The sequence below is a fragment of the Coturnix japonica genome, chromosome 33 (genome assembly GCF_054131305.1).
Source record: "Coturnix japonica strain WE chromosome 33, WE-NBRP24, whole genome shotgun sequence".
Taxonomy (NCBI): domain Eukaryota; kingdom Metazoa; phylum Chordata; class Aves; order Galliformes; family Phasianidae; genus Coturnix; species Coturnix japonica.
This window is the reverse complement of record NC_140695.1, coordinates 941361-963635: the sequence shown is the minus strand read 5'-3', so window position 1 is coordinate 963635 and position 22275 is coordinate 941361. Positions and strand designations below refer to the sequence as shown.

Below are 22275 nucleotides of genomic sequence, written 5' to 3'. Positions count from 1 at the left end.
GTAATTTGTCTCTTTCTGTGATGTGCAGGTGAGGGCACCCTTGAACTGTTCTAGTTCTCTGTCTATCTTTAGACTGATTCGAGCAGCACAGGATCTCATCAAGCATGTAGTCTGTTCAGAGGCAGTGGCTTTGAGCCTCCCAACTCATAATACTAATACAACTGGGAATCTAAATAAAAAGGAGAATGTTAAGAAAAAGTCTCTGTTGCTGTAAGCAGAAATAATCAGAATCAAGTCTATCTTTCCATTATGTGGTTTCTTACAGAAACAAAAGCCCAGCTCGGGGCTGTTACTTATAATGAACTGGTTTGGCCAGTGTTCGTGCCTTTCCCTTTTTTTTGTTGCCATGTGTCAATTCTGACTGTGTGTACTGCTATGACAGCAATTTATTTCTTATATCTTTTGTCCCAAAGGGTGTCAAAGAGCCATAACAAAACTGTATGTACTTTAATGTCAGGCATTGCTTAGTGTGCTACCTTTGGGCTGCTACAGAGTAGTTCTTTATAACCTCTGAACCTGTTGCCTATGAATACAGGACGTTGCTGGATTTAAGCCATCGGGCAAAAGTCACAGCAACTGGGTGTGCAGCAGTTATTGTGAGCTACAGAGTGACTGAAAGAAATCCCTTAGATGCAATCAGACAGTGTCCGTATTCTGTTTTTGTTTTCCCCCAGCATTTTATCCATCTTTGAGAAACACCTGGCAGCTCTGAAACCACAATTGTACTTGCATGATCTCAAGTGGAATGGCTGGTCCCTAAACAGCATGTGTCTACCAAGCACTATGTCTCCACAAACTACCTGCAGGGCATGGTTTCTTGCTTAAGCCTGATGTGAGCTTAAATAAGGAGTTTGCTTTGAGGTTTGCCAAGAAGCGTTCTTTGTGTGTAAATGTGTATGCAGCCATAGAGTAATGGAGACCATTTTGACACAGGCTATCAGGATTGAAAGGCTGCAGTTTTGCTTGGAGGTTACGTATACGTTTTTATATGCAATTAGTTAAGTTGGGGTTTAGGCATTTAAATGGCCATTTGTGCTCTCACTTTTGAATATTATGCTCATCCTTTGGGAATGAGCTTGTGCAAATTAGGCATGAAAATAAGCATACGTTTTGTGTGCTGTACTGTCAGCATTTTGCTGTATTTGGTAATAAACTCGTATTGATTTATCAGGTTTTTTTTTCCCTCTCTTGATATTTCTGCTGTAATCTGAAGAATGTGAGCTGGTGGCTACAAAGCAGCAGTACAGCAGTGTTTTCCTTTTCCTAGTGACTGACTCCTTTAATTGTTCCTGTAGCATAAGCTCATATTTCCATCTAACTCTTATTTAGGATACTCTCATGGTGAGTTGGAATTCATCCCTGCTTTGCCTTGTGGTTGAGTAGTGACCAAGACTTGCCTCTAGCTGATTTATCCTTCTTTTATCTTCTTTCCCTTAATACCCACACAAAAAAAGTCTGTCTGTGTACCGAACTGTGAAATACATGGGAATACAGAATTGATATTGTTGGTTCAGAGCTCCATCCTGGAAGCTTCAGAGAAAAAACTGCTTACAGGGGGATGAAGGCCTTTGAAGGGCTTATTAGTGACTTGGCCTATGGGCTTCCTGGGGGCTTGCTAGACTCTGCTGTATCACAACTTTAATGTCTCCACATAAAGTTATCTACTGTGAATACTTAATAAGGGGGATGAAAAGATCAGATCAGTTGATGAAAAGAACAGTTCGAGCTGATGCTAAGTTGCTGCCCCAAAACCTTGAGGATACTGAAATTTGCAATGAAATTTGGAACCTTTGAGTCAGCTGACTTATGATCCATTGTAGCATAATAATATACACTGTTGTTTAATATACCTTCCATGATTCTACTGTTAGAGTAGGCATCAAGACATGAGAGCAGCATTGTGAGTGCCACAAAGGGTAAGAATTTTGTCAGTTAATGTTCATTGAGGAAGAAATTAATCTTTGGTTCTTTCACATTAATAATCCTATTAAGGGTTGGCTTAATGAAGTTTTACTGACTAATTTTCGAGCTGTAATTTGCCTGTGATTCTTTTGAAAATTTTTTAATGAAATGGAAATTTACATAGACTGCACAACAATAACCTAATGAAGTGGCAAATCATATTTTAAAATCACTTGTGATTCCAAATGGCATCTTAATTCTTGGAATTGAAGACCATTCACACTGAGAGGTTCTGAATCATTGAAAGTAAGATGGAGCTTTTTCTAACCCAGGAAATGCTAACGAGTACAAAATGAGTCTGTGAAATGGTTCATGCAAGCTTGGACCAGTTCTGTGTGTTGCTGAAAGAAAATGAAATAGAGAAGATCTGAAAGGAAGCCCTCATCTTCTTGAATGAATGCTATGGAGAGTCTGTGCTTGGGTAGCACAAACATGATACTGTCAGTGAATGCAGCCAGTACCGAGATGGGGCTGCATTCCTACAGACTAATGGCAAAAGAGCCTGGATGGATCATTGTCTGATTGTCATCTCTTAACACTTGAGAGGGAGCGCAAAGAGTGATGAATGTATGTGAGTGTTACAGAGAGCAGAGCTGAGGCCCCAGCAGTGGCTCCAGTCTCCTCTTATGTTTTCACAAATCACCTGGGAACTGACTCAGTGAAATTTTTCATTATAGAGTGATTTCTGATTACTGTAGGTAGCCCAAAACAGGGCCTACTGGGTAATCTCTAGAGGCTTTCCTGGGTGTTTTAACTCCATTCCTTGCCCTTGAAGAGCTGAGATATGCCTCCATTAAGCAGCCGAGTTCAGGAGCTTATCTGCATTGCTTTAAGCTTTCTAGTTTCGCATCAGCCCATTAGAGAACCTCTTTCCTGGGTTGGAAAGGAGAAGGAATTCTTTAGATCTGCCAGTATTTTTCTAATACCTGATGCTCATAGGCTGCTCTTTTTACACTTTAAAATGTCACATTGGATTCCTGATGGAACTGGAGATTTTTATCTTCCTCTTTTCTGCCAGACCTGACATTTTTCTGGTTTTCTTCTACACTGAAGGCTTAATTTCTCACATGTGTGAGACAGAGTGAAAATTAAACAAACAAGCTGGCAGATAGATAGAATGGTTCTTCATGTCTGGAAAGCTGCAATGAGCTGTGACTTAGGAATTACAATGCTTCATATTCAAACTTTTCTTTTTGATGCATTGGGGTGGCACAAGAGCTGACAGTGACATATGGAGAAGGCCCTGTTAGGAGGATTGAGGCTGTTATGTGATAAATGACACAGTATGTCAAAGGACTTCTATTATCCATCATGCTGGCTTCCTCTGAACACGGTCTCATTGAAAAGAGAAGTAGCTGCACGTACAACTGGGGGATGCTGTAATAGGGTCAGTGGTATGCTCCAGAGAAAATAAGAAAGCTGGCAAGTACATGTTTGTGTGGGAATTGATGACTCTGGAGCTTTGAGTTCAGAATTTTCAAGTCAAATTTAATTCAAATATCTGAGGTATCCCCACTGTACATTTGTGTCAAGGATGAGCCCTACCTTCAAAAGAAGCTTTCTCAAAGCTCGCTCACGTATTCAGAAGGCTTCAAAAACCCACCAAGTTTTCAGTGTTGAGAAGCTAAGCTTTCTTAGGAAAAAAAAAGAAAGCTATTTATTATCAAGTTCTGGACTGATGGCATGATTCTGGCTGCTAATAAATCCCCAGAGTTCTCTTATTGCGTTTTTTTAACCTCTGTTGACTGCTTTGACTCTGAAATGCAGTGGAGTAAAAGTTGTGATCTGCGCTTTCCTATATGCAGGAGACATGTAAGTACTGTTGCCCTTATAAATACAAGGGATAAAAAGTACTGCTGACGGAACAAGACTTTGTCTCTCGTGACCTGATACAGAAATATCCTCTGTAAGGCGCCTTCCACCCTTCTTGACCATACAAGTTAAGAATCAGAGCAGGCTTTCACAGCTCTGTGCCTCACACTGGTGGAGAGTCTGTCAACATTTTCCTCTCTCTCATCACCCTTAACCCAACAGTGCCTCCTTGTTTGTATAATCTATGTCAGAATGACGCACGAACTGGGGGCTGTTCAAGAGAAGCGAGGAATGTATGGCACGGCACAGGCACTCATCCTTTTCAACCTCCTTTAGACCATCTCTTTTTGCAGTACCCATAATAGCTGTTTTTTTCCCTGCTTGATTAATGGACCCTCAATAGCTATGTAGTCTATAAACCCAGACAAGACAAGTAGCCTGTCTCTTTTGATCCCTGCACCCTAATAGCCTGATTTTGACTCCGCTTAAGTGGTGTTTATGTGCCCACATGAGCGGTAGTAATTGGTGCAGAATATCAAATGTCACTATTTGACATTTCATTCGTAACAGTAGTATTTAAAGTAAAGGCTTTAACTTGATGATTCATCAGTAGCCAGTGTCAAATGATCTGGGACGGTCGGTATTTTAAAAGTGTCAATCAACAGATGGATCACTCTGGAGATAATTTAATCAGAGCCCATCAGTGAACTGGCCTTAAAAAACAATCCTTCAGGATTATTGTCACAGCCGTATTGTTTAGAAGATGAGAGCGGTGCTTCCTTGGGAGCAGGCTTGGTAGCAGAGTGGCTCCTTCCATAGCTCCTCTAACAAGCCTGTTTCCTGAGAGGATGGAGTTGCAACTTCCTCAGTTGACTCTGCCCTGTAGTTAAATACAGGACTTCAGGCTCTGTTGCTGTTGAGCTGAAAGCTCTGCTTCTTCAGAACAAAATCTGCAAAACACAAACCAGCCTAAATACATAGATAACTTCACCCCCTCCAACTCCTAGCACTGCTGTGCTCTGTTTTATTTGACAGTACAGCTTTTTCTTCACCAACTCTTCATGTGATGAGACGCTTATTTCAGCTGTTGACCCCTATCAGTGACCCCTCACTGGGAGATCAGGTGTAGAGAACCGGGCTATTATCTACCTTCCACTCCTGTGTTTCTAATCAAAGCAGCCGATTTTGCTAATGCATACAGCTGAAGTCACAGTGAGGAAGACCTGGCTGAGTACAGAGAAAAGAAGTGCTTGGAACGGTAGAGCAAGGGGTAAGAAATCCTAAGAGTAAGAAAAATCAAGCTGGGAGAAAAGATGAACAAGCAAAGCAGGGAGAAATGTTAAATTCAGTTTCATATAGAATGTACAGCCATGGCAATCAGTTTGTGGAGTGAGGCAGAGCATCACCCTCCATGCACCTGTCCATCCATGTTCCTTTAGCTTTCATACTCACTGAGGTGTCAGCAGCACGCAAGCGTTGTATTAGATTTTCAGTTTATATATTTAAGATAAAGCAGGTTAAAAAAATGAAATCCAGAGCGGATCTGAGAGGGTTTAGTCCAGGTGAAACACATACTGTGCTCTTCTGACCCAGGCATTGAATTCTTTGACATCTCAGATGCACAGAGTTCTGAGCCCCAATGCATTGGGTTCACAGAAGAGGAGATGGCAGGACTGTCACTTAGCATCTTCTGTTTCAGAACTTACGGTCCGTGCTACTACTGGCAATCACTGTTTACGGTTATTACCTGTAACCAGGTAAGCCTTGTTAGAAAGGGCAGTGATGCTTGATAATGTATCAGGCATTGCTGCTGTTCCCTTCCTTGCAGTATTAGCATTGGTTCAATCATTTGAAACTCAGTTCCTTTTCACCATGATGTAGAGCTGTTACTGTTGTCACGTTTGAATGTTTTAACTGCACTTCAGTAATAGGCGAGTGATCCCAGTATCTTATAACCTGGCAGAGCAGGTTGTCAAAGGTTTACAATCAGAAATGATTGGCTGGCAGCCCAGGCTGGAAACTGACACTGCCTTTATCTGCCATGGTCTTTGATTTTCATTTTTTTTTTTCTGGTTTAAAGGTCCTGTAGTCTGTAATTGCTTTTTTTGGGCTGATAAGGTTGTATTGTTAGCCATGAATTTGAGACCAGCTGTTGTCTTCAGTAGTTGGATGTTTCACTGCCTGAGTTATAATTATAGTCCATAAATTGTGTTAGAATACTTGGTAGCAAGGAGCATACTGAAAATGAGATTCTTTTCAATATTTGTGTCACTTTGCAGAAGACAGAGAAAGAAGTATTGTCAAAGGACAAGTGTGTGCTGTTTTTCTTATCTTTCTGGGGCTTTGAGGTGAACGAGAGTTTGTCTGGCATTTTCTCTTGGATTGTACTCGGATAAGCATGTGGCACTACTTGGATTTACAGCATGAACTTTAAGCCAGAACCACCATGCTGCAGAAACTTCACAGCCATAGGAGTGCAGTGTGAATATCTTTTCCACTGAAAGACCCGATTCCTTGTTTGTAACCCTGCAGTGAAGCTGATGGAAGAAGCTCTAAGCAAAGTGCTGGCTCTCTATGTGTAAACAAAACAGCACTGAGAAATCCCCCAAGGTCCAAGCTGTTGGTTTTTCTTATGATTTATACCTTCTCAGTTATGTGAATAGAAACGTAAATATTTACCCTATCTTTGATTGTTTTCTTCACTATCTCAGCATACATTTTCTTTCCTTGAGGTGCCCCCAAAGGGAGTGAAATCCCAATTTCTTTGCAGTTCAGAGTCTCTTTTATTTTTGTCTTTTATTTCTTAGCAGAAGTCTTTCTTTCTGTTTGCACTTCAGCTTCTGCCCTTTGTGTGCTGCTTTCCTGCTCTTCCTTTTTTACTCATTTTTTGTTTTGCTAATCCACTGAGATTATTGAAGCATCACATGTCGTTACTGGTAGGTACTGTCCAGAACTCTTTCCAACCCTTTACTTTGTTCTTTGCCAAATATAGCTCGATATTGGCCTATGGTCACAGTTTTATCTCTATGGAATCCATCCATGCTGTCAACTATAGAATCTCTGTCCTAGTAGTTCTTTAATATTTGGAAAATAATTCATCTTCATTCCTATTCAATGCAATGGACTGTATCGTATTTCTTGAGTAGCTTTGTTCCCCATTGGCCTATTCTGTTACAATATTTTCCCTATTACTTATGTAGGACTGTTTTATATTAAATAATAGAGAGCGTTAAGTGGTTTTGTTATTAGTGTTCAGAAATCGTTAGTGTAGCTTATGCTCTCCTCAGACCCGAGTTTAGAAGATATAATCTGTAGTTTTCATTGCTGTGGCAGTTTCCCTTCATCAGCAAGGAAAAAACAAGTGGTGCTTGTAAATTCTCTGTCTAATAATTCAGTGATTACGATATTAGTAACATGTTGTGCAAAACAGGTGGTGGTGGGAGGAAGAACTGGAAGAGAAGAGAAACTGTCAGTCTTGAAAACGGCAGTAGATTTCTTTGTTTCTCCTCCTTGAAACTCATTTGGTTAAGTGAAGTGGGATTGGGTTTGATCGCTTGTTTGAAAAATCACGTTAAATAATCCATTTATCTGCGGGATGTGTGGAAAGGCCTCTGGATTCCATGACTTACTGTAAAGAGCTGTGGGGTTTCACTCCTGGCAACTGCATTTGATGCCACTCATCCCAAATAGGTAAAACGTACCTCAGTGGGGTAGGAAAAGATCTTGATATCATTTAAAAGCCACACTGTGGGGTTTATTTAGATAAAATTAACCAGTATATGCCTTTTTTTTTTCCCCTCTTTCTTTCTATTTTTTCTTCCAGTCGTGCGATATGAATAAAACATTTGCCTGTGTGGAGCTGATTGTAACGCAGTGTTCCTATTGCTTCCAGTAGGGATTTGAGAAGGAAGTTGCTTTTCATATACAGTCCTATCTGGTGGTTAAAAAGATAAACGTCTGGTAGGGAAGATGAATTGTTTCCATATATTTTTCGGTTATATTTCTTAATGGGGCACATTTAAGAAAGAGATGATTGTGTTTATGTAGAATGATGTGTGTCCTATCTGTGGTACATCCAGGTGTTTGAAGGTCATTGATGGATCAACCCCCTAAATGTGAGGCTTCTCTTTGAGCAATGCTTTTCACAGTCCATAAGCGTTTCTTCACTGTGGCTTTGAAGTGTACTGAAGATGGTTATTGTTGTTGGAAAGAAGGCATCTTTTCTTTAAAAACGTACAATGTAATGGAAGTTGAAAGGAAGGTAGAAAAGCACAGTGAGGAATTGACAGGCAGCTCTATCTATCACATGACAGTTGTACTCTAACAGGACAAAAGTTGACATTTGCTACAGTCATATTCAATAGGCGACACTGAGTGTCAATATGGAGCTCTGGGCAGTCGTTATAATGGCTATGAGTGGTAAGGGAGAATGACATTTTTGATCTGTTTACTGAGATCATCTTATATCCAGAAACTGAAGGAATAAGAATCTCTACGACTTGGCTCTAAGTAATTTATTTTCATTTGCTCCTCTTATTAATAGAAATCACTTCTTTTAACATGCACCATAATGCATTGAATGACAACAGTGATATCTTTGGCAGATTCTGAGCCTACAAATGTACTGGAAATGCGTGTTCTGCTGGAAAATCAGACAAAATAGGAAGATACTGAGTTGGTGAACTTTCTTGTTTGCGTTGTTACAGGAAATGATTAAGGAAAACCAACTGATGGCCTTTTGAGTCGCATTCTGTGAAGCATCTCTAGTGCCATCAGCATGATGGGGAAATTAGTCAATAAAGGGGCAGTGGCTTATGGTTGCATTCTGCTTCCCCTGCATTCTGCTGTAGATCTACCATTGCTCTGCTGTAGTAAGTGAAATTAGTTTGCAGGCTGGTAGCGTTACTGGTAGTGTAACCCAATTGTGGTGTGTAAATTCCCCCATTTCCTTTTTTATCTTCCTTAAGAAACTGTAAACTTTATTTGTCAACCAGTCAGAATCTCTCAGTGAAACATCTGGCTGAAACAACTGCTAGCAGATAAAACAAAAACTTCATCACTGCTAAAAACAAGTAGCAAATGTTGTGTATGTGAGGATAGTGATGATAAGGGACCATTTCCTTTGGGAACAACAGAAATGAGGGATGTACCGATGCTTTCTTGCCATTCCAACTTTTGCTAGGACCTGATGTGTACACAAGTGTGCTCTGTTAGAGGATATTAGAGGATATATATTTGCTGTTCAGGAAACCTTCTCTGATAATCTGGCTTAGCCCAAGCCTGGGGTGAGTTTCCCTGCTCCATTTTTTGTTTGTGCTGATGCTTTTTTGACTCAGGGTAAATGGCAGATGAACTGACCCTTCCACTCTATGGCACTATGGTTTTGGTTGTGCATGAGTCATCTACTGGTATTCAGTACTTGGTGGGATGTGACCAGAGTCCTTCCTTACAGTGCTAGCTGATTTTTAGCCCAGGTTAAGTATCCATTAAAATGTAGCCCATGATCTCATGCATAAATGCAAGGCACATCTTCTCCAAATGTAGTGTGGATATTTTCTGTGTGGACATTCTGAGTGTAGTTTGAAACATAGATAAGTGATCAGGTTAATGGAGCAGCAAAGGGATATTTGCAGTTGCAAGCAGAGAGCTAGATAATAATAATAAATCAGTAAGAAACTAAAATTCAAACATCTCTCTTCTTTGATTGCCATTAAGGGATTGTGGCCATTCAATCAGTGGATATACTTTGCATTTGATGAAATCCTGGGATGTGCGTGTAAATAATACTTTGAAAACGTAGTTGACTAAACTACAACTTAAAAGACACATGATTTGACTGTACTGATTTCTATTATTCCTTTGTTCAAATGGCATCTCCCATATTACTGCTGCAGCAAAGCTCTCTCTTCAGAGAGCTTGTCAGTGGTATCATTGCTTCGAGTGCCTCAAGGGTTCTTCTCCTTGCTCTTCCCTTTGCCAACTTTCAGTCACATCTATGACCTCAGCAGGAATGTTATTTGAAGCAATGGCAGTGCTTCAGTTCTTCTAACAACCCTCTGCTAAATCATTTCCCTGAACTCAAAATGGCAATGCATCTGAACCACCGATGGACTTAGTGAAGGGAAAGTATGGGAGAGTTGGGAAGGGCTCAGCCAGATGCCACAGTGAAGCAAAGCTATTGAATATGTGATCATGCAAAAGTATCTTAGCTTCTTCCACCTTTGCCAGCATCTTCAGATGGAATTATCTTAGACGTAAGCTAGATGAAGGAGGTGCATGCACCCTAAAGGGTATATTCAGAAGTATTTCTCATCAAGTATGACATAATATTGAGGAAGAAGACATAAGTCTGTACTTTTGCATGTAACTGTCAGGCTGTTAATTTGTCCCTAGTATCTGTGAACCATCCAACACAGCTACTCTTTTAGACAGCAATCAGTACTCAGTGCCACATAGACAGGAAAACCCTAACAGATAAACAAGAGAAAAAGGCACCTGCTTGTTCTGTAATCATTGGAAACTTGCTCAAAGTTGGAGTCATGAGGATTTCCTCTGAGATGTGTCTACTCTGAAATTCAGCTATTATCTTTCTGTTTGAAACCATTATGCTTAGGAGGTCACCTCATCACCTCTTCCAGTGGCGTAAAACCACGTTCTTGTGATATCTTCCAAGCAAGTCCTATTCACCTGACTGAGCTGGGAAGCGCTAGAATGAAATAATGCTCAGCAATTTTGAACCATTCCAACACCCACAAAATTTGTGTTTTCCTAACGTTTGCACACAATTGCAGTTACTGCCTTTTTTGCGAGGCAGCAGCTGGGGGCTGAGAGCAGGCAGCTGCAGCCTGCCACAGCCACCGCTGGAGTGCCTGCACATATAAAAATGATGGAATATCCAGCCCCGCAGTTCCTTAATTGCAGCTGGGATTTTGCAGCTGTGGAGTCATACCATGAGAAATACATTCAGTGCTGCCATTCAATGAGCATAATTTTGGGGCCAACAGATTTGCTGTGTGAGAAACGAGCTCTATAAGGCCTAGTTCTTCCTCTTTCTTTTTACCTTGTTGCTATCTCTGTTAGCTTTCTGTTCCTGGTATTTTGCAGCACTCAGGGCTAGAGATAAGCGTCTATCACGCTATCCACCACTAAGGAACTGCTGCTCAGACTGTGAGGAGGTTAAAAAAGTGTTACACCTTAAGAAGAATTAAAGATATTTAGCATTTCACAGCACTATATAGCACTATTAATTATATATATTTGGAATTAAGTTGTTCAAGAAAGGTGGAAGGCTGAAGTTTTTTTCTAGGTCTTCTGCTTCAGGCAATCAATGACTTTGCTTACAAATACACTATAAAGATAAGAAGCTGAGAAAGCACTAATTTACCTAAATTCAAACAGTAACAGCTGAACTACGTTGTTTATATATATAGGAGAAAGATAACTTAGATCTTAAGGTCTTTCCTTTGTTGGTGTTTATTCCTCAGTGTTTTTACAGCCACGGTCAAAATAATTTGCAACATTTATTCCAGTTGATCGGAATGGCCTACTTGAATTTGCACATTGATTTTTGTAGAGGATATTTCTATGAGCTTATCGGTATTGATTAAATGTTATGCAGCTGAGTCTTTAATCTCTCCTGGGTCTGAGAGGGGCGGGATAGCTCAAAGTACAAGGAGTCCTGGAGAAATTCAGAAAAGAAAAACACTATCAGATAACATCAGAAATATTCCAGAGCCTCGTTAGCCTTCCTGCCTCTATTTATGATTCTAAGCACATGGTGTGTTTCTGTTTCAAATCCATCTTCAAACAGAGAATTTTATTCCCCTGTACTTCCCTTCCATGTCATTCTGTGGATAGAAATGCTATGGATGCCCTCCACTGAAAAATATGGTTGGAAGTTGCGTCTAAGGTTGTTTCTTTGCAGTGATGAAATATTGGTCTTTAGAAGGCAGTTTTGAAGCTCTTTTGGTTTAAAGTTGGTGCTTAGCACAATTTCTCCTTCGTGGCATAAGTAGTATTGCCCTGTATGATGCACTTAGCAATAAATCAGTACTGTTATTCACCTGTTAGGTCTGGAAGGTCCATCAAGAATTAAAACATAGAATCATGGGCAAACCCTGCTTTACCCATGAGGTGATGAAAACTGTTTCTCGTATTAGAGAGAAGAAAACTGTAGTGCTCGGTCGTTAACTTAAGTAAAGGTAGACAGTATGGTCCTACTCCTTGTTTAGTGACTGAGCATGTAGAGCAGCCAGCAGACACATGTTGTTTAGTGGCACTGTATCAGCTTTTAAACATGGACCTTTGAAGTAGAAGAGCTATAATGATCCAGTGGTCCTATTAGTGTTCTTATCTTGTACCCTTTTCTCCATGTCTAAATGAGAGAGCTTACTGTGCTGCCCTTTGCTATGTCGTGAGTTATTTCAGCTTTTGATCAGAACCTGAGGTTTTGACTCACTGACGCAGGACAGTGCTTCTAATCTGAAAGTTTTTTAAGTGCTTTATTACCAGAATTGGATGCCGATCATTGATTTTCTTCATAAGTGTCTTCAAACCCATTGATGCCCAAATATCCTTAATTCATTACCCTTCAAGAGATTTTTCCTCTACTTCAATACATTAAAAACAAGGGAAGGGAAGGAAGAGCTATGCAGAAACTCACCAAAATACTTGGAAAAGTTCTGTGTCCTCCATTCTAGAATATTGCTGATATATTCTGATACGTAAAGCTTCCTGATTCAATTGAAGAACAGAGATAAAAACGAATAGTAAGGACCATAAATTAGTTGCCCTGATCCAATATGTTTTAGGAAGCTAGTTAAGAATTTCCTGACTTTGGAAGATGCTGAGTGCTTGCAATTCTATTGAACTTCAATAGGCAGTGATGAGTAGCTCCATATTTTGAAAAATCAGGTCATTTATTTCAGAATTCAAGTAACTTCACTTTACAAATCTGTTTCAAGAGGGATTTTTTTTTGATCGTACGAGCCCCCAATTAAAATTTGCCAATTGCTATGGAAAAAAAAAAAACAGCTTAGATTTCTGCTCACATAAGTATATAAGAACCGCTTACATTTGTTCCTATCTACTGTCCTAGTTTTTCTTTGACTTTTGTTTTTTTCCACTAGAATCTTCCAGCAAAACTGCTGCACTTAATGTGTTTGCCCTGGTTTCTAAGGCAGATCTCCCCTCAAATTCAAATCCTTTTTCTTAGGAGTCTTCATTTTTCTCTATGCGCCCTCACTTTTCTGTGCCAGCTTTACTTACCACTTGCGTGGCATCTCTTAAACACTTGGCCCAATCTCACCATTATGTGAGTTTCCCTGGAGAATTGGGTCTGTTTTGTTTTGTTTTATAGCGATTTTATCAGTTACTGCATTTTATATGGATATTTTAATTTTATTTTTTTTTTTCCTGAATGTTTTGCAGACATTTACAAGCCCATCAGGTTTCTCCAGTGAATACTTTATTTTAATAAGTGGGTATTGAATGCTTCATTTAACTTTACTATTGTGCAGTGCCCAGAGACACTGTGCTTGGATGAGCAGTTACGTAAGTGCAATTTGTTTTAGTGCATCTTTTCGTATCAGAATTAGCATTCAGTTGAGCTTTGAAGTCATGTAGTGCATAAGCATAGGGGGAAAGTAAATAAAACAACTTAGTGCATCTGCAGATATAACCCCAAACTGATTTACTTATCTGTGCCTGCTCACTCTGCTCAGTGACAGATCAGTCCCTCAGATGCTTTTCTAGTGATGGTAGAGCAGCGGTTGCCTGATCTCTGAGGATGCATGGAATGCGTGTCTAGTTCAATAGAAGACATGCATTTCCCTTCAGAGTCAGGTGGAATGCATAACTTGAAAATAAGTCTTTTGTTGTTTTTTCAGTGTTTTGCTCTGGCTTTTTTTCCTATTTTGACATGGAAACTGTATTGCAAACAGACCTGATCTGTAACTATTGCTTATCTCTACAGAAAGGAACACTTATTGCAAAGAAATCAAATTGTTTCATAGGAATTCGTGACTGTTCAGTGGACTAGGCAGGCAGAGCTGGAAATTCTGTGTTCAGAAAGGGGAAAAGCTTGCATTCATGTATATGATTGCTGAGTAACCTGTGAGGAATTATTACTTCATTGCGGGGAGATTGTATTTGTCATGCAAGTAGCCTGTGAAGTTAGTAGGCATCGTCACACAACAGTGTATATATCCTGTTATAGCGGGCATTTCCAGTGGAGCTGTAGGCATCAGTAGCAATATGATCACAATCATATTGGTTTTAAGGCGTGACTGTAAAAAGAAAGGGAGAAAAGTAGGAAGAAAGAAGGGAAAGCTCCTCCAATGTGAGTGATTAGCAAAGTCTAGTGTTACTTTCTTTAACTGTGCCTGCCATGGAGAGGGTGGTTGACAAACTGTGTTCTTGGGTTTGTGTTATTTCATAAGCTACCGCTCAGCATATTTCTGGTAATGGTGCTTTGTCAGTACTCTAATTTACTGACGGAGGAAGTATAGTATGTCTTCATATATGTCAACCTGCAGTCAGTTCCAGCATAAATCACATCACAGTCTCATGTACTGAGATCTCTGCTCGTGCTGCTGTCAGTTTGCTGAAACAAGTCTGATACACAGATCTTTGCAGGCCCCAAACTGAAAAGGGACTCTAGGTTTCCAAAATTGGTTTGTCTTCTGAGGTAGGCGCACAATGTCCTGATCAATGACTAGCAGGAAGCGGGATGTTACAAGCTGGACAAAACCTTTTAGATGATGCTGAACATGATTAGACCAGGATGATGTTAGTGATGGTCCAGAAGGGAACTGTATCATAATATCTTGGACCACAGTCCTTGTGCAGTGTTTGTTTCATTACTCTCATTACTAAAACAAAAGTGCAACGGTTCTTCAGCACTCACTGACAATGTTTTTGGATTACTCCAATTATTCTATAACTTATTAGCAGAATATTTCTGATTCGTAGCATCTGTTCTGAGGTCTTTTCCTCCCATTCTAATTAACATCTTCAGTTCGCTCTTGCCTGTAGGAATGAGTGCTACCTACTGGACTATGGGGCTGCATAAGGATCCTAGGAAAATTGAACAGATCTGAAGGTATCTCTGCACATTCTATTTATTTTTTATTCTTGGCCTCTACGCAAGGCTCTGCTTGTAGTTCTTATTATTGATCTATGATGCCACACTTTGCTCTTATGTGTCACTTAGTTGGGTTTAAATTTTAGAACAGTCATCTGGAAAATGTATTTCTTAGTGTTCATTTGTATATGGAGATTGCACTGATATAACTACCCGATATTTAAATCAACTCAATTAATGCAATCCATATGTGAGCAATTAGCTTAAGTCAGTTAAGAACCTTTCTTCAGGTATATGAATGTAAACCATATTTAAATTAAGAAAGTGAACAATGCAAGACTTAGAAGCAGGCTGAAGGACATTACTTCAAAAGTAAAATGTTAGTTATTCAGTCCTTTGTCTTGAAACCTCTGGTTCTGGTCTTAATTTTTCACTGATTTGCTACCTTGTTGCATGAGTGTCTTCACTTTTCAATATTTGTGCCTGCAAAATTAGGATCTGCTGAAAGAGTTTGTAGGAGGATGAGGCTGTCTTAAAGAACTGTTTTCTCCCCATGGTAAACTTAAGCTTTTCAATGAGTAATAGTCAAAATTGGAGCCAAATCTTCCCATTTAAAAACATCATTTCCATTTGGAAATGTCATTGCAGTGCCATTTGGGAGTTGCTTGGCTGTCCCGTTGTCCTGGCTTCACCTGCCTCCCCTGCTGCATCTTAATTTGTGCATCTTACTGAATTAGTGTTGTCAGCGCTTTAAGTTGTGTTGTAGGACACGTGGCCCAGACAAAGAGGCGCTTTGGCAGAGAAGAATGAGTACCTTAGAATCCTTAAGTGCACATATTCTGCCATATGCTGAGGGCATCTCTTAAACAGTTTAACATTCTGAACTGGCCAATTTGAAGTTTTGATGGAAAACTCCAAGTTTTGAAGAGAATGAGCTGAGGAAAAGCTATGATTTCCAGCAGGAAGCAGGTACTTGTTAAAAGAAAAATCTTGAGTTGAAAATTACTTTTTCCAGTCAGAACTAGTGACTAAAAATTCTGTTTTGGGCTTTCTTACCAGTGAGAAAGTATTTGAAGTTGTTGCAAAAAGGGTCTAAAGATGACTCAATCTCATGGTAGGTGTCAAGAAACTTTCAGTTTTTAGGTGCTTCCTGAATCCTTATTTACTCCTCCACAAAACAGTACAGATCATCATAACTTGCATTTTCCTCATAAATGACAGTGCAAAGTGTCACCAACTGCAGGTGAATTTGTTCTCATATTTGATAGTTACTGTTGTTGCAGCTAAAATAGTAGAAATCTGATGAGCGTCCTTTCATGTGGAACTGAGGAGGTAGTTTAGCTGTGATAAGGCTGTTAACTCACCTTTTCAGTAGGTCATGTGAACTTCTTGTCTCATTTGATTATGACATTGACAGTGTTAGCTGGGAATGATGCAGATCTCATTCTGTGTCTAACTGGTTTGTGACAAAGTGCGGCTTAATGAAATGTGTCCGCTGAGAGAAAAGGAACTCTCCTATCAGAACAAGGACAGAGACACAGTTACACGGACCAAAAGGAGAAAGCACAGACTAAATCATTTATCTTGGGAAGGAAGAATTGTCCACTGTAAAAAAAAATCAGTCAGATGTAGAAGGTGAAACTCTGAAGGCTCGTTATGCTAATTAGCATCAATGCTCTGATGTGGGTAGGCAAGAAGAAGCTGATGGAGTGGTGCTTTAGAACACCATTTGCTCAAGAGGAAGTACAACGCATCATGGATTCATTAATCTGTGCTGAAATGGAAAAGTCTTTGAGCAGCAGTGGTCTAAAGTGGTCAGGATCTTTCCAGTGGCCTTGTTCAGTTGGTTGGCAGCCAGATAGTACGAGTGTCATCTAAGAGATAAGCTATGATCAGTAGTGAATTGTTAGCTGCAGTAATGTGGATGGAAACTGCTTTGGTCATTGGTGCCTGTATATATGCCTTGCAGATATTCACCTATATTTCACTGTGAACAAATGAAAATCTGGTAACTTCAATCCCTGAACAAAGAAAGAACATTGCCCCCTTTGTTTCTTGAAGTAAATGGGGAAGGGATCACATTTCTTCAGTGAAACCCCGTGGCTTGCCAAGATGCCCAAGTGAGGTATCCCAGAGGGAACTTTAAGCAGCTCACTTAAATGATGGGAAAGAAGTTTCACTATGAAATTAATGATGCAGCCCAGAGCACAGTAGGAAAACACCTTGCCCTCTTTTTCCCCATCTTTGATTCCAGCTGTAGAGTCCTGTAGTGCTTATCTGTATATTTATCTGCTATAAAATGAAATGGATTATATGAAGAGCTCTACGAAGCAGTACTCAGTACTTCAACATTTCTCTAATGCAATTAAGGCAGATATTTCAGAAAATGGAAGACTGTTAGTTGCCATAAGCTGGTGTTTCATTGGATTGCACACAGTTTAAAGCCTCCAATATTGCTGTTGTTGTGGGGGCTTCCTGTTTCTAGAATGACCATAGACATCGCAGGGCAATGCTGTAATGCAACGACTAGATGGCATTGGATGAGCATCTCCATGGAATAAATGTATGGTGAATGTAGTCAGTTCCAGCGCATGGACTTCAGGCTGTAAAAAAATAATTCTATTTCTGTCACATCTTCCTTTTAATTATGAGGGAGGGCTTTACTGGTTCTGCTGCTTTCCAACATCACTGCCTTGTTCTCTGAAAAGGTTAACAATCAAGAAAATACACAATTCCACCTGCCCTCTCCACATGTACTCACATCTCAGGTTGATCTGAGCTTTCTTAATTGCAAGACCAAAACACCTTAATGCAAATATTCCTCTTGCTTCCATCCTGGGTAAGCAGTAGTTATTTATAAGTCCAGCATGCTGTGTCTGTCTGAGGCTGCCACACGCTGTTCAACGGCATCCTGATGTTTACTTGTGCCTATTTTCCTTTATAGATATTATCCTGTGCTGGTACTGCTGTCCGCTTTTAAGATGCACAGTGAATGGTGATGTTGCTCTCTACATATCAAACACAATGCATCCCTTTAGATTTCATAGTTCACTGTGCCCCAGGTGCTGTTATTATCAGTCCTGACATCATTCATTTGATATGATGGGCCCTGTCTTTCCATTTATCTGTAATGGACAGGAGATTTTGAATCATTTTATCTTCCAAGCACAGCAACATCTTTTCTTTAAAAAGTGACTTTCCTCTCTTTCCACTTCTTGCTTTCTTCCTGGTCTAATATCTTGTGCATTACATTTATCCCCCCCATGTCTTTATTTCATATTTCCTTTTCCCTTTTGTTTTAGTGGTTTTTTTTTGTTTTGGTTTGTTTTGTTTTTTGGTGTTTGTTTTCTTTTTTCCCCTCTCCTCCCCATGTGTTCCCTTCTCTCTTTTTCCCCTCTCATTTTTCTTTCCATGCAGGGCATCGAACCAGTCTTACAGCAGCCAACTGAAGGGTTCTGTTGACAATATCAGCCTTGGGTTAGGACTAGTTCATGTCTCCCAGTCCAAAGACATTTCAGAATTCAGTACAGTTGGAAGCTGAGGCGCTCAGGGATCTTTTGCTTTGCTCTTAAACCAAGCAGACCTAAGGGTGAGAGAAAAAAAGAGGATGAATCTTCATTAAAACTTGATGTCAGACTTCGAGGTACAAGATTAAAAGCAAGGTCTTAAAATTGCAAACAGACTTAAAATATCATTCTGTTTTTAACTGAATAGGTCCGTGCTTTAGCAACTTAACCTCTTTCTCATTAACTCTCTGTGAGGTGTCCCTGCCTTCAGAGCAAGGTCTAATGCTTCTCTTAGAAGTGCATTTACTGCCTGTGTATTCAGAAGAGAAAACTCAACCTCATCTTTATGACTGTGGTGTATCAATTTGAGATTTTAAGGATCTGGCTTTTTTAGAGTAGTTCTCCCATTTGCAGTTCAAAATGACTACCTGCCTTTATACATCTTTAGAGGTGCGGCTTGCAGAGGTGCAGGAGTATTACTGATGATGTGTACTGATATTTGAAACCAACAGTCATCAACAAATTCACCTGTGGTTGAGTTTTCTTTGCTCACAGCCAGTCACAGGAGAGCTGAGCGTGTTCCATCAAATCTTTGCTTCAGGGTGTGGGCTTGACTACTTTCTGTTCATTTTCCAGGGCTGCATGGCACTAGTATATCTGAAAGGCAGACAACCCAAGCGTTTCTTTCCTCAGACAGTTGTGAGTGCTGGGTGCTTTGCTGTGGATCACTGTGGCAGTGTTTTCTGGCTACGTACGTTTTTAGAACACCTTAGTTATGCTTTGAGGGTCCCATCTTCTACCAGCTCTGTGGCTTTTCCTGAGTTATTCTAGAACTACTTACAGAAACGTTACAGCCCCAGAGTCTGCTTGGAGGAGAAGGTCAAAAGTGTTTGGTCTTGATTGGTGGGAGAGATGTGTGATATTTGCACAAACTACTTCAAATTGTGGAACTGATCCTTTCTACAGTAGCACTAATGGATCGTGTATCTCAAAGGTTGTGGCCGAACGTTTAATGGAGCCACTTCAGTTCTTATGTAGAACAAAGGAGCAAATAGTTTCCTTTTTTCTGTGCTCTGGTAGTCAAGCAGTACCCCAGGAGGCAGCTAACAGCTGTCCCACATGCTGACCCCCGTCAAAGAACTGTTTAAAGGTAGAAAAGGAGGTAGAGCTATAACAGAAGTTCAATCCAAAGCATCAGACTTGTGAGCAAGAGAAATACAATTTAATTACGGGTAATCTGTTTAGAGGTAGAGGTGGGGTTTCCTTTACTCTATTGGAATTCCTTGTGGCAAACATTTTCATCACTTGGTTTGAGCTGCTGGGAGTCCCATCCAGGCTGTCACGTAGTCTCACTAATGCTGCAAAGGAGAGAAGACATAAAGCACTTAAAGCAAATACAGTAGCTTGGAACTACGTTGTGAGAAATGCCTTTGGTTTGAGAAGTGAATTTCATTAAATCTTGCCAAATGTAGAAAGCCAGTCTCAGCTTTCCAGTCTCTTTATTTGCTATCAGCACTTGAGATCAGCTTAATATTTTACCTTCACCCTTGGATGCAGAGCATAACGGACAAAACCATTATCTGCGAATGTCATCGCTATTAGGAGAGGAAGAGAAGGAGGAAAGGAGCAAGGGAACAGAGCTGGTGGGGATCTCCAAAAATAAACAGCCTATAACAGTATGGTCAGAGGGAGTGAGCGAGGTTGGAAAAATCAGTGTCTCATAATTTAATTAAAGTTCTGCATCTCCTTCAGAGCTATGGCTACAGGCTGCCAGGCAGAGGGCTAATATCTAAAGGTCATTCGAATGAGCGAAGATACTAATCACTGGAGGACAAAACTGAACTCTGCCTCCCAGTTCTTGCCTTCTTGGTGAGATTTTACCTTCCTTCCATTATAAATTAGCCTGTGAATGTCATGGGGCAATTGAACTGTCATAGAGTCTCCTCTAGGAAGAACCTCCTTTTGTATCAGAATGATGGAATTGGTAAATTGCAACATGGGCAGAGTAAAGACTGAAGAGTGAGGGTACTGTGACCTATGAACATGTCAGCATGCTGTGTACAAGATGTGCTTGTGAACCAGCCCTACATTCCAGACCACAGTCCATAGCAGAATCTAATGCTGCAATGAGAAACACTGCAATGCAACAGGATCGATTAGTTTTTCTTGCCTCCTTTTCTAAGAGAACATCTAATTTCTTCTTGTGTTCAGAAAGAAAAATAATTTATATATATATTTACAAACTGGCTTTTTGTTTAGTGACTTTTAGAATGGAGTTACGCCTGCTGGAAGGAAACTGTGTATGCACACAAGTTCTTGGCAGAAATACACTTGTAAATCTCAGCTGAGCATCTGTTCTCTTGCAGGTCAGGAAAGGTGAGCCTGCAGGTAACTTTGCCTGAAGGGCTATTAAGAAACATAACAGAAACGGTCATGTTTTTACATAGAATATTTGGTAGAAGCATTCAGTGACTTCTCATGCTTTTGTTACTGGCAATATTTTTCAGCTTTCAGAATGAGCAATGTAGCAGCTGTGGGTTATGAGGAAAAAAGGGAATTCAGGTAACACTGAAACTAGAGTAAAGTCAGAATGAGTCTTGTGATGTTGCCAGAAACCCCAAGATGGCATCAGAGACCTTGTTTTTCTCCATTAGAAACGTATGACATTTTTAGTGGATTTTATTGTTTCTTTGTTTTCCTTTCTTAACCAGTTCTCCATTGTATCTAGTATTTTTTGAAGTATTCCAGCCTTAAGACCTTTTTTCTGCAAGCATTATTTGCAAGGCTCACTGATAACGCTGGATGCAATGCACCCCAGTTGCAATGCGAGATTCTATCTTCAGACCGCCAGATTGTGTCCCCAGGAATACATCTGTACTTATTCTGTGACTAGGAGGCTGGAACAGCAAAGCTGGATGTAACTCTGTAGCTAGAAATTTGTCCAGTACTTACAATAATTAGGCTCTGCAGTGCACACAATCACTAATGAGGGAAATTAGTCAGATTCTGCAAAATTGTACAATGATGTGCTGCTCCTTACAATCAAATATCCTGCAGATTTTTTCACTGATCACTGAGTCAGGAGCAGAATATTTTCAATCCAACTAATGAAAACACTTTCTCAGTGCAAATCTAGGATCCTTATTTAGCTTTTTATCCAGTCTTTGCAGTGAATCTAGGTAATTGTTCCACATAATGATGTAGCATGCATCAAGATCTTCTTGATGTGCTTCAGATAGCTACATTTCTCATGAGCGGAGGAGCTTAAATGAGATATCCAGCTCATCTCATTTAAGTGCATACATATTTCAGGCTGGTCGAAGAGATTCAAGCACCTGTCTTCAATTAGAATGAGTAGGAGTTGGATGTACTTATTTGCTGTGGAGGTTTTGAGAAGCCTTTGCTGTGCACGTAAGCTGGGTGAGTTTTGTAGATAGCGCAGAATTTAGAGCGTTTCCGAAGGTAATTTTGTTTGTAAGTGGTCCTGATTGTGTATGTACTTAAGTAAAGGAAAATCTGCATTTATTTTCAGGGCTGTAACTGTCTGAATTCTGGAAGGAAAGGGGATGATAAAATCTGCATGGTGGTACGCACCTCTGAAATGTACCGACTGTTGATTCATTCCAACCCAGTGTTAAAAGTCTTTGATCTGTGTTTTAATTGGCATTCCCCATCTTTGTGCCAGGTCTTGCCAGAATCAGGAACTCTTTGGAATCAACTTTTGTTTGTGATGTGTTGCTTTGTGATTTCAGCCACCGTTGTTCCTTGAGTGGAGATGATCTGAACAGGCAGTGGCTGACTCCCAGTTCTCAGCTCCATCCAACAATTTACCACACCAAAGGTCTTCTGTATTATCTGCGCAGCATCAACCGGGCCCCTGTGGTGAGTAACTCCCTGTATCTTCTATGGGTT

At 40.2% G+C, this 22275-nt stretch overlaps 1 protein-coding gene and 1 long non-coding RNA gene across 2 annotated transcripts in view; one reads left to right on the top strand and one right to left on the bottom strand.

The window, feature by feature from the left end:
* The window catches only part of LOC146755312 (cytosolic carboxypeptidase 4-like), a 279729-nt gene that overhangs the window by 107852 nt on the left and 149602 nt on the right, over nucleotides 1-22275 (top strand). Inside the window, exon 3 of the mRNA XM_085525716.1 lies at nucleotides 22116-22245. Within this exon, the coding sequence (XP_085381842.1) occupies nucleotides 22116-22245 (130 nt within the window). The remainder of the gene's footprint in view (nucleotides 1-22115; nucleotides 22246-22275) is intronic.
* Nucleotides 19567-22109, bottom strand: LOC146755315 (uncharacterized). Its single transcript, XR_014938148.1, has 2 exons — nucleotides 21958-22109; nucleotides 19567-19721 (listed from the first exon to the last, which is right to left on the bottom strand). It is a non-coding gene; the product is annotated as an uncharacterized LOC146755315 (long non-coding RNA).